The sequence below is a fragment of the Pogona vitticeps genome, chromosome 5, assembly GCF_051106095.1.
Source record: "Pogona vitticeps strain Pit_001003342236 chromosome 5, PviZW2.1, whole genome shotgun sequence".
Taxonomy (NCBI): Eukaryota; Metazoa; Chordata; class Lepidosauria; order Squamata; family Agamidae; genus Pogona; species Pogona vitticeps.
This window is the reverse complement of record NC_135787.1, coordinates 116073068-116086422: the sequence shown is the minus strand read 5'-3', so window position 1 is coordinate 116086422 and position 13355 is coordinate 116073068. Positions and strand designations below refer to the sequence as shown.

Here is a 13355-nt window from a genome sequence, read left to right as displayed (position 1 = left end):
TTGGTCTCCAGTGACACAGCTTCACACTTAAAGATTGTTTCTAGTTTCATACTTGCCCTTCTGAGTCTCAGTCTTCTTCGTATTTCTTGATTGCTGCCTTCATTTACATTGATGATTGACCCAAGCTATAGAAAATCTTTGACAATTTCAGTTTCTTTATTGCCATCATTAAGTTTACATAATTCATCTGCAGTCACGAGCTTTGCTTTCTTGATATCCAACCACAGTCTTGCTTTTTTGTGCTTTTCTCCTCACCTAAGTTAATACAGTAATTATTTGAAGTTATTGCACCCTTCTGTGACTAATATGGTGTCATCTACTTATCTTAAAGTACAGTGGTGCCTCGCTTGACGAGGATAATGCGTTCCAGCGAAATCGCTGTAGAGCGAAATCCTCGTCAAGCGAAATAAAAAAGCCCATTGAAATGCATTGGAAACCGGTTCAATGCGTTCCAATGGGCTAAATACCTCAGCATCCAGCAAAGATTCTCCATAGGGCAGCCATTTTCCATGCCTGTGCAGCGAAAAATTCCTTCCTGAACACAGCGGGGAGCCATTTTGAGCAGCCGGTGGCCATTTTGAAAACCCGATGTTCACCTGTTTTGATCGTCGTAATGCGAGGAATCTGTTCCCAAAGCAGGGAACTGATCCTTGTAAAGCAATTTTTGCCCATTAAAACATCATTTTGTGATCGCAAAAGCGATCACAAAAACTTCATCATGAAGTGGATTCATCGTCAAACTGGGTAAGTGTTAAGTGGGGCACCACTGTATTGGTTTCTTGTACTCATTTTCACTCTTCCTTATCAGAATTTAATCTAACTTTCTAAATGCTACATTCTGCATATAGAATAAACAGATCAAATGCACCTTGTTTGACAACTTTGCTTGTTGGAAACCATTCTGTTTTTCCCTATTCAGTCCTAATAGTAGCTTTTTTGTCTAGACTATAGATAATGGATCAGGACAATCAAATGTTGTGGCATGGTCTTTTCTTTGAGAACAAGCTATAGCTTTTTGTGCTCCACATTGGTGAAAGTTTGCTGCAGTCTATAAAACATTTTTCTTCTGAGATTAATTTGTCCAGTTGTCAATGGTACATTTGACAAAATCTCTGCTTTTTTTTTCCTTTTCTGAATCCTGCTTGAATGTAAGGTATTTCTTGCTCCATATACAGTAAAACTCCTTGTTGCAAAACCTTGAGCATTGCTTGTTTGCATGGAAGATTAATGTGATAGTCTTATTACTGTATTCTTTGGTGTCTTCTTTTTTGGGGGACTGAGGTATATTTTGAATATTTTCAGTCTGTTGTTCTATTGCTCTGTATTCTATATTTTTGGCATATTCTTGTTAGGATTTTGATAGATTTCTGTTCCTTGAAATAGTTTTGTTATACTGTATTGTTTTCTTCTAGTGATTGTCTCTTCCAGGTGCTTTGAGATTAACTTCACTTTCTAAGATTCTTCATCACACATGTCTCCAAAGGAATCTGTTGTCCTTGCATCTCTTCTGCATAGTTCTTTTGTATACTGTATTGCTTTCATCTTCTGTTTAGTTTATCCTGGTCATTCAGTATATTGCCTTGTTGAACTTTCAGTGTCTCTGACTTAGATTTAACTTTCTCTTTGATTTCTTGGATCTTACAGAAGAGCTTTCTTGTGGTTTTTCGCCCCCCCCTCTCTATTTCTTTGCTTTGATAGTTCTAATAGTTCTTTTTATCTTTGTGTGACAGTTGCTGAAAAGATACATTTAGGAATTTTACCCATTTCTATCTTCTTCTGATTTTGCTTCTTGTCTGCCATTAACACTTTTTAACAATGAATTCCTAATGAGATCAATTTACTTCTACACAGTAACTTTGTAGTAACTCTCCAAGTTCTTAAAAAACACTGGCCAGAAATCATTGCTTTTCTGTATTTTGGTATATATATTTTATACAGCCCTCAGTGCTCAACATATTAATCTGTAACATGATGATTTCTTGTAAAATAAATATGTCCTTAGTTTGTTTATATGGAGGAGGAAATTTGTGTTGATTTGTCAACGAGGAAATAATGGTGTTTACTTTTAATGTTGTAACTTCAAGATGTGTTCCTTTTCAGCTCAAATTAGCAATACAATATTAAGCATCAGTATAGTGATGCATAGATGTTCCTTTAATTTCTCATATCATTAGAAAAGTTATTGATTCCCTTTTCTTAATTTATTTGGTGAGAACATTTCTAAGCTGGGGTCAATACATCCTGAATCCTTTTCTAATCTAAAAATAAGTCTTGCAAGCTTTTGTAATAAATTCCCAGCAGACAAAGAGTATTTTATCTTTAGTAGAGTAGGTAGGTGTATGTTTAGAATACTGTTGTTTGTTATATTTACAGATGTGATTTATCTTATGAGCGCCAAAGAATAAAGGGGATTTGCAAAACAATGCCGAAAATCTAAACACAATACTCATATTCATATCCTTTAAATAATTTATTTGGAGCAGTGCTAGCAGTATGAAATTTTCATGTATGGGTATCAAGCAGCCAGCTACACATGAGTCTGAAGAGCATGAGCAATAAGACTAGACTTAAGACAGCAAGTTCTGTGCATTTCTGCTACTCTCTCTGCATTGCATTAGTAAAAAAATAATAATTGTAGTAACAAGAAGTTTGATATTTTGTTTCATTTGTTAGAATAATTTCAGGATTCATCGTTCACTTCAATCATGGTTTAAAAATGGATGTTCAGAAATGCATCCGTACATCCTGACAGACTATAACAAGGATCAGTATATCAAAACCACTAATATTTTATATCAGGGCTTATCCACACAAAGTGATTTCTTCCTCCCTGCTTTGTAGAAGCTGGTGCCATATGGTGCCACTTGAGCATGGGTCATATGGATTTCCATCAACATGTATTTATAAAATTCCACTTCTCTTTCAAGAAATTGCTGTCTCTTTATGAACTGGCTTAAAAATCTGTGCAAAGGCTCAAAGAAACCCCTAAAAGGAATCTCTTTTTTTTGTAGAGAAGTATGAAGGGATGTGGTGGCGCTGCGGGCTAAACCGCAGAAGCCTTTGTGTGCTGCAGGGTCAGAAGACCAGCAGTCGTAAGATCGAATCCACGCGACGGAGTGAGCTCCCGTCACTTTGTCCCAGCTCCTCGCCAACCTAGCAGTTCGAAAGCATGTAAATGCGAGTAGATAAATAAGTACCACCTCAGTGGGAAGGTAAACAGCCTTCCGTGTATAGCCACGCTGGCCACGTGACAATAGAAACTGTCTTCGGACAAACGCTGGCTCTACGGCTTGGAAACAGGGATGAGCACCGCCCCCTAGAGTCGAACACGACTGACTAAATTGTCAAGGGGAACCTTTACCTTTATTTTATGTCTTAAAAACATTATGACAGAACTGAAAACTTATGATGGGAGCCCTTGGTAGTGGTCACTTCCTTCTGCCTAAATAACAACCAGTCAAACTAGGGTGAGAATTTTCTTATACTCCTCTTATCTACCACCAGAGATTCTGCCATTTATACCATCTTTTCCTTCACTTTACCTGATGACTGCTTCACCAGATCAGTGCTAAACTAAAAGCATGAAATGGGAGCCCTTTTTGACCCAAGTTGGAGATGTCCTAAAAAGAACGAGATCTGGAGATAATAATATCATGAAAAAATTGCCTACGATGGACTCTGCTATTTTGATATGTATGATATAAACCAATGTAAATTATTGGAAGGCATTATTGAATATATAATTATTACGCACATATAAAAATATGCACGGTGTCCTGATTCAGCCAATGACACCACCTTTTCTTTCACTTCACCTTTTAGAGTTCTTTGAAAATGTAGAATGAGTCAAGTAGGTAGAATAAAAAAATTCTGAATAAAGTTAGCATTCATAGGATGAGAAACCTTCTGTTATACTGGAAACCAGTGGAAAAAAACAATCTGAATCTGACTTTTAGGAATAATCATACTTACACTGGAATGCTGTGAGAACTGGGTTTTATCAGTGACCTCACTGGAAGTGATCTGTGTCCTCTTTTGTAAATGTCTTTTTACTAGGATGAGCAATCAGATGGCGAGTTCAGTAATGATCAAAATTATTTAGCTTGGTTTGAACAACAACAGAACTTATGAAGTGCTCTTTAAGGTTCCTTCCAAAGTGAGGAAGTGGTCATGAAAATGGCAAATGGCAATATAAAAAGGTAAAGGTTCCCCTTGACAATTTTTGTCCAGTTGTATTCGACTCTAGGGGGCGGTGCTCATCCCCGTTTCCAAGCCATAGAGCCAGCGTTTTTGTCCGAAGACAATCTTCCGTGGTCACATGGCCAGTGCGACTTAGACACGTAACGCTGTTACCTTCCCACCAAAGTGGTCCCTATTTATCTACTTGCATTTGCATGCTTTTGAACCGCTAGGTTGGCGGGAGCTGGGACAAGCGACAGGAGCTCACTCCGTTGCGTGGATTCGATCTTACGAATGCTTGGTCTTCTGACCCTGCAGCACAGGCTTCTGCAGTTTAGCCCGCAGCGCCACCACGTCCCTCCCAAATGGCAATATAGACAAATGTAAAGTATATAGGAAGCCTTTTCCTCTCTCTGTCTATCCTATGATGTTAGAACCCAGCGAACATCTGGACTGAAGACCCAGGATTCGGAACCACTGCTGTCAAAGAAGGCTTTGCTGTGTGTCCCAGTACAAATTTTCTTCCCTTAATGCAAAGAGCATCTTCCCTGAAACAAATAGCATCCGCTGAGGTTATTCAGTCCTCACTGTACTTTTGAGGTGCCTTTTTTGTCCTTTTGGTTCTGCTTCCCCCTCCACTAATGTTTTTGTGTACTTCTGCAAACATTGGGGCATTGTGAGTGTTCTGGTAACCACACTCTGGCTTCTTGGTAGTCTCATTTTGCCTACAAAGGGTATATAGCATCACATTGGTGGCATGCACTGCCCGCTCAGAAGTCAGCCAGCACAGAGAGATATTTTTCAACAGCATATCCTACTCTTTCAAGTTGTTTAATTCAATGTTTGTATTTAAAAAATGCATAACAGCAATTCTCTGTAGTGTGTGAAAGTATTGTCCTTTGTGAAAAAAGAAAATAAGAGTAGGAGCCAGTTATTATGCAACAATGTCAAATATGAAATCTAGATGCTGTTCTAAGAAGAAAAGTATGAACAAGTCCACTGGAAACAAAGATTATAAAGACAGGACAGGGGTTATTTATACTGTGCTTTTTCTTCTTGATAGCATGGAGCAGGAGTTTTGTCTGAGGGAATCCAAATCTAGTAATTCATTTGAAACAAAGGGTGTATATACTTGTTTATTTTTTCTAGTATTTTATTGGCTTCATAAAAAGGCAGAAAGATTCTAAATTTGTTGGCAGTTGCCAGTCATCACAATTACCTTAAATATAGATCTTGTGTACTATGCAATAAAAATTCGCCCACATTTTGTAAGAGAATAGATTGCAACAAACCATATAATTCTGCCTAGACTGTGACCAGAAACCTATTGGTACTTGTGCAGGGTTTGCGTAACTCGCTGCGGCTAAGGAAAATTAACACTCACAATAATTTTCTTAGGCAATATACTGTACCCTCTAAAATTGTGGAGCCTATTCCCAGACAAGCATGCCTGTCTCTCTAAATGTAACAGAAAACAACTGTGTGATCCTTGTGCTGAATCAGAAAACAAGGATAGGTGATACTTTAATCTCACAAACAGGCTCTAGCTTTTGAGTCCTCTTCAACAGGAGGCGCATTATAGAGCCAAAATTGTATGGTAGGTGAGATCTGCCAATACTGTTACGCTCAGGCAAGTTATATAGTGTCTAAAAAACCACACGCACTCAGCAGAATTATTAGATAATGAAGCTTACTATTATTTATACGTGACCCAGTGGGAGCACCATAGGGGTTACATCACTAACATCCAAGAGAGCAGATGTGGAAAGACAATATAAACCCAATAAGTAAAGAGCAGGTCCAGAAAGTAATGAAGTCTGAGGCAGCATTTGAGGCTGCAAGAAGAAACTAAGACTTGCAGAAATCTATGAAATTTCTTGCAACATGCACTGGAAATGTAAAAGAGGAGCAGGAAGACCAGGAATAGACTCAGAAAATAAATGAAACCCATTCAGACAAAGCACCACGTATTGGCACACCATTAAAATGTAATAAAACAGCAGTTCTCAACCTTTGGACTTCTGGATACTGGACTTTGTCTCCCAGAACCTCTGGCAATTTATCTTCCTGGTGGGACTTCTGGGAAATGAAGTCCAAAGCCTCCAAAGTTCAAAAGGTTGAAAACCGTTGCCATCAAGATTAATGGAACAAAGGGAATGAGTGGTGGTTTAGCTCAGAGAGGCCATGCCTGGCCCACAGGTCTTTGTGGACTGAGTTGGAGAACCACACGGGCCAGACTAGCGTACCGGAAAGAGGTTCCCCTTCCTGATTTGTACCATCTTTAACCTCCATGGAGGAAAACTGTCATGCAAGAAATAAAACTGGAAGAGACACGGAGTGGGCATTTTATGGAATGCCCTTCTTCCTTAGGGATGCCTGATTTTTTTTTCTTCCAGTATATTTATGTATTCTTACTTTTAAATACTTTTCAGTTTTAACTTGTTTTTAATGTTTATAAAACAACAGCAAGCTAGTTGTTCTTAAACTGTCTTTTCCTGTTGTTCTAAGCTGCTGTTTTATGTTTATCAATTGTTTTTATGTTGTTTACTAATTGTCTGTTTTACCTCTTGCAATTTTTACTGGTTTCTATGTCCCTATATCAATAAATCAATAAATAAGGGTCTGTCTTTCTAATAGCATATCACAAAAAGAGATCATTAAAGGGGAAGTAAGTAAGTTCCACAGATAATCCTGTGGTACTAAAATAGCTGAACTGTGGGAGAAGGAGAAAAGGAAAAGATGGCAATGATAAAAGGTATGCTGTGTCACTTTTTAATCTTGTCATGACTCAGTTCCTGAGACACCCCTAGTACCCGTGATACACCTGCTCAATTTGCTGTTTGATGTCCCAGACAATCTTCGCAGCCATGTGGAAAGACTTGCAACCTATTTCCTGTGAGACAGCTATCCCAGCCACTTTCTTACATTGCTCTCCCCATGCTTTGGGGGAAAGGAATCAGATCAGGGACCCCAGCTGCTAGCTCCTACTGCTTGCCTTCTGGGCCGCCTGCCATCAGCTTTTGGCAGCATGCCAGCAATCAGCTGAGTGGCAGCATGTCGAAAGCATCCAATTGTTATGCCGTGCATCTGGGCGTACTGTAGTTCTTACCAGTCCAAAGAATTGCATTCCTTACAGTGCCCTGCTACCCACTTCATGTGTTGGCCCAGTGAACCTCTGTGGTTCATCTCTCTTGTGTAGCTGTAGGTATACTCTTGCTTTTTGAGGCAGGGCTTCTGTAGGTTCTACCCATCAAGGAAGCACTTGCCTCTCTTTGAGTGTCTTGCTTCTTCCTGTTTACAAAGATCTGAAAGCAAAGCTAGACAACGTTTATCTTCCTAAGACACTGTTTTTGTATGTTCAGAATTAAAAATAAAATACAGGATAATATTGAAATATGCTTTCATCTGATGAAACGTTATGTGTTATGGTTTAAAAAAAAGTCATGGTACTGTATAGATCTGTTGGTCTCTTTCATCTCTAAGAAATTGCATCAGTTAGCATCACAACGTAGACATGGAACAGCTTCTTTTTGTTACATTGATGAGAGTAAAGTAGGCTGAGGCCATGGTCCTTGGTGTTTTCTTTATTCAGAAAAAATATTTAGTACTGTAAAGAAAAGCCTTACACATTTTTTCTTCATTTGAATAACATGCAGTAGTTCTGAGCATACTTAATTAGAAGTAGGAATGGCTCTACAACAGGCAATTCCATATTACCATTGTTTCAGTCAGATAAGGTAATAGAAGGGAATTATTTATAACTGTCTGGAGGATATTTGCAGTATTGGCAGGAAGGGATTTCCTTCAAGTTCCCCCAGGCTCCTGTCCATGGGGAAAGCATGGAGTTGGACTTCTTCATAATGTCTAGTTTTATTCTGTGTTTCACTTAAATAGATGAACTTGCTTCTTGGCAAACATGCTTAGGATCCACATCAAAATCCATGCCACCAAGACTGAAATCAGAGGTGCATGGATTGGTGTTTTTGGATTACAGTTACCAGAATTCTTCAGGCAACAAATTTACACACTGCTAATTGAAATTATTCTCTTAACTGTATTTGCTACATTCCATGTGTGTCTAGAAGCTTTCCAGCATCCAAATCAGCACGAAGCCCAAGCAGTTTGACAAACAGAATAGCTAAAAGATATGCTTGATTTTGTTGTTCAAATTGACACCAACTTCTTAATAGTCCTGCTATTTTTTTCCAGTTAATGAATGTTACAAAAAGAGTACCAGATGCCCATATGCCAGAAAATGCTTTAAAATATGTCGAGTGGATTAGGTCTGTCTTTTCATTTTATCTGACATAAATGAATAAGATTTAGCTGCTCAGGACTCTAATGTACTGTATATTAAAGCTGCTGTGCGAAATATATCTGAAATGTGCCACATTATGGATCTTTTTACATGCAGTGCTATTCTGCTACCAGCCTGGTATGTGTGTTAAATCATTTCTTTACTGATAATGTAACATTTTAAATTTACATATTGGGAAGAGTTTTTTAAAATCAAAACAAGGTTAGTAGCTTTCTTGTCAAATATTGCCTTTCAGAAGCAGATTGAGATGAGTGACCTTTCCACTGTTACTTTGAAATCCTGCTCCTGTAATGCTCAATGTGTGTCCACTTCATGGTAGAAAGATAATTAAGGATAACAATTATTTACGATTCATTAAAGATGAAGAATAATGTAAACAACTGCTAACAGAGATGGTTGTCTTGCTATGGCGTGACTGCAGTACAGATATAAAAAGAGAAATCAGAACTATATAAGATTTCTAAAACTTGCATCTGAAACACTGTGTGTTTCTTGCTATCAAAGCTCTGAGCAGGGCATGGAGGGGGAATTCTCTGTTTTATATGAATGCTTTTACAGTATTCCAGGGATTCTGTGTTTCTCTGAACATATATACCCTAATGATCTCATTTATGTTTGGCAGGATATATATTCTGGTATTCATTGACAATGGGCAAAATATTGTCACATAACCTTGTACTGATGTAATATGGATGGGGCACTGGAAGCATTTAATTTAAATAAATAAATTTTATTTAAATTTAAGTTAAATAAATAAGAATTTAAAATAATTAAAAGCTTCATATTTTCCTCCCCTTTGCATTCTGAGGCTCCCTAGGGCTCCTTTTGGGAGCCTACAACAAGGAGGGAGCCTTTAATATTTTTTTTTAAAAAGTGCTATTGGATTGCCACTGGCAACATCAAGACTGCTGGTGATGATCCAGCTGTAGCTTTTTTTACTATTAAAAGCTTCCCTTCTCCCATATCCAGAGGTTCGTGGGACAAAAGGGAACCTTAGGGAGCCTAAAGGAGTGGGGTGGGGAGCTTTTAATTACTTTAAATCAAATGCATCCAGTATTTGCCCTGGGTTATGCCACACAAAGTTATACCAAGAGGATTTTACTCAATGTTTGACTATAATCTCCTTGAAATTAATTCTGGAAGTAACCCTTTCATATCATCTCCATTTTGTTGTGCAACACTGAAGACAGCTTTTGTGTTTGTGTGATAAGTTGTGAACACTGGTTTTCTACCACGTATATCAATGTTATTTATAGAATTGTGGATGCCACATACTTTAATAAGCACATATCCAAGCATTGTGATCCAATCAGTTTTCCAGATGTCTGTGCACCGTTTTTGTAAAATCATCTGTTTCAGTATGTTCATGGTGTATCGTTATAGGACACAGTACCGTATGCGGAAGACACATTTTGTCTATACTATGATACATGCCAAACTACCTAAAGTATGGCATTCCTTGTAAATGTTACTAAAGCTGCTTGTTGATTTGTAGGCTATTGCAGAAAAAGTGCAGTCAGTGGCCGCCTGAATTATGCATATTACGACATAAACCTCGAATACTGTTATCCAAAATATATGCAGTACATGTTTGTGCTGGTGAGAAATTGTAGTCAATAAGGTTAGAGGTTAACTCTTTCTCTTAGAACTAAGAATGTTTTACATCTATTTATCTATTTATATATTTATTCATCTTTCTGTTTATTTATTTCAGTGACTATTTCAACAAGTACCTTTTTTGATGGCCTACTGGTCACAGGGCTTTATACATCTACAAGTGTTCAAGCTTCACAGAGTATTGGCGGGTCCAGTGCTTTTGGATTTGGTAAGTCCAGCTTATTTTTTAGAATTACTTTTATGGTATGCTCGAACTGATATGAAATTATTCAGATGCTCAGATTTTAATAAGTTTTTTTAGACAAAAAGATTTGTCATCTCTCTCTCTCTCCCCCCCATAAGACGCACCAAATTTTTAGGAGAAGAAAACAGGAAAAAATAATCTGTTTTCTTCTCCTAAAAATTGGTGAGACTTATGGAGAGGTCCATCTTATGGAACACACCCTAGGACCCTTTGGAGGCTCACCCTGCCCCCCCGGGGGTCAGAGGGGGCAAAATCGCCACCTTCTGGGACCCTTCTGAAGCTTCCCAAGCCTCAAAAGTGTCCCAGAAGCTCATTATTCCCCCCCCCTCTGGCCCAGCGGGGGGGGCAGGGTGAGCCTCCAAAGGGTCCTAGGGTGTGTTCCAGGACCCTTTAGAGACACCCTGCCCCCCACGGGGCCGGGGGGGTGAAATCACCAGCTTCTGGGAGTCTTTTGAGGCTTCCCAAGCCCCAAAAGACTCCCAGAAACTGGCTATTTCACCGGCGCTGGATCTGTGGGGGGGGTGGGGGGAGCGTGGCAAGGGTCCTGGAAGGCTCACCCGGACCCTTGCGACGCTCCCACCACCCACCCCATGGGGCCAGGTGGGCTGAAATCGCCAGCTTCTGGGAGTCTTTTGAAGCTTGGGGTGCCTCAAAAGACTCCCAGAAACTGGCGATTTCGCCGGCGCTGGATCCGTGCGGGTGTGGGAGGAGCGTCACAAGGGTCTGCATAAGCCTTCTAGGACCCTTGCGATGCTCCCCCCACCTGGAAGCTGGCGATTTCGCCTGTGCTGGCCCTGTGGGGGGGTAGGGGGAGCATCACAAGGGTCCTGGAAGGCTCACCCGGACCCTTGTGATGCTCCCCCCCATGGGGCCAGCGGGGACAAAATTGCTGCCTTCGCTCCATAAGACGCACGGACTTTCCCACCCACATTTGGGGGGGAAGTGCGTCTTATGGAGCAAAAAATACAGTCTCTCTCTCTCTCTCTCTCTCTCTCTCTCTCTCTCTCTCTCTCTCTCTCTCTCTCTCTCTATCTATCTATCTATCTATCTATCTATCTATCTATCTATCTATCTATCTATCTATATCTATATCTATATCTATATAAATAAAAATCACAAGTGTTGTACAACTAAGGACAATGTTCTCTAAATCTGCAGCAGGTCCCCTGCTTCCTCACCCAGCTTTAGTGATCACCAACCGCTATCAGCATTGTCAAACAATCAGAAATGTGTTGTAGTTCAAAAATATCTTCAGTGTTTCCCACTCATGTTTTAATCACTAATGCAGTCTCCAGGGCACATTTTTGCAGCCCAAAAGGGATGTGAAAGCTACTACCTTTTGCATCAGGTGGGGTCTGTCCCCAGTGATAAACTCTGGGCGTACCCTGTTTACTTATTTTAAAATGAAATGACTAAAAATTGTCATTACTTGGCTCTGTGCAGTCCGTGGAGAGTTTGAAGGGCACAAATTTGGCCCCAAATTCCCTTCAGTTTGTTCAGTGATGCTCTAGATCCTGTGGAACCGAAGGGCAAACTGGGCATTACTTCACAGCTGCAGACAAGTTTCTCTCTAAGCTGCATGTCTGCGTGGTTGTGCAGCTAGTGCTGCCACCCATTTGGTTCCAGTCGTGGCTGGAACTTTGTGCATGGGGCAGTGTTTCTGCTCAGTACTGATGGAGAATTAGAGGTAACAAATCCTTAAGAACTCTTTCTTCAAGCCATTCTGCAAAGCCATTTTGAATGTTGGACATGGCCCCTCCAACCAGGCATCAATTTACTATCTACAGATGGAGTTGATTAACTGGGGTTAGATTCTTTGTTTACAGCCCATAAGAAGCAGAGGAAGGGAAAGGAATGTTAACCTTTCCTCCACTTGTTACCTTACATGCATCTTTTCCCATCCAGTTGTTTCAAGAAATTGGCTAGAAATCCTGTTAGGGAAAATAGGAAAGCAACCAAAGAAGAATTTTCAGTGGGAAAATTGTGAACAAGGAAACTATTGGCCAAAATCCTATTAGTTTTGCTCTTCAGCATTACTTGGTTGACATACTTCCTGGATATGAATAGTTGCAAGTTAAGAAGTTATCCTATTCTTATGCGGTCATGCACCAGATTGTGTGACTGGGCATGGAACAGTAAACATGTACACTAACTTCTTAATTTGCAACAGTTTGCCAAGGAGTTTTATGCTGATCTTGCATACACTTTGCAGGCAAAAACACTAATATCTGCTTTCACTTGGCTGCTGTAATATATACGGGTCCTGTGAATGTAACTATGACCACTACTTGTCCTGTGTTAATGGATAAGTTTCAGCTTGCAGATGTGAACTTTGGAGAGGTGAAGGCAGGCTACCACATGTCTGTCCTAGCAGCTAAGAACTTTTTTGAGAGGTTGATAAACTTTCTTAAGTGAGCTGTGATTGCCAACAGAGATGGGTTTATGCATATTGGGTGCTAGTTGAATTAAATGGGAATGATAAAGGTGCACCTGATATTGCATAACCTCTGAAAACAGTGTTCCATGAACTACTACTGATAAGACCTAACCTGAAAATAAACCCTAGTATGATTTTTCAGGATGCTCGTAATATAAGCCCTACTCCCCAAAAAAGCCCCAGTTAAGTGAAAGCCCTCCCTCCACCATTGTGCAGCAACCAGAAGAAGATATGACTGTATTTGAAAAAATATAGATTGTTGTATATGAAAAAATAAAATAAAATAAAACTTCCCCTGAAAATAAGCCCTAATGTGTTTTTGGAGCAAAAATTAATATAAGACCTTGTCTTATTTTCGGGGAAACACGGTAGGAAGAAGCAGTCAAACTAAAAGTTAAAACATTTGGATTCTTGAATCAGAATACTATTTGATGATGGGATTGTAGATGCTATGAGTCTGTTCTGTGCCTAGTTTCCTGTTCAGAAAGGAAGCTCCTAGCTTGGGCAGGAATAGGAGCCTAGGTAGGTTTAGCTAATCCTCAAAGCTTTCCAGTTGAGAT

At 39.6% G+C, this 13355-nt stretch overlaps 1 protein-coding gene across 2 annotated transcripts in view; it reads left to right on the top strand.

Annotated features, from left to right (window-relative positions):
* The window catches only part of RELN (reelin), a 383519-nt gene that overhangs the window by 44309 nt on the left and 325855 nt on the right, over window positions 1-13355 (top strand). For both annotated transcript variants that reach the window (XM_078394334.1, XM_078394333.1), the window contains exon 2: window positions 10212-10322. In XM_078394334.1, coding sequence (XP_078250460.1) covers window positions 10212-10322 — 111 coding nt within the window. The remainder of the gene's footprint in view (window positions 1-10211; window positions 10323-13355) is intronic.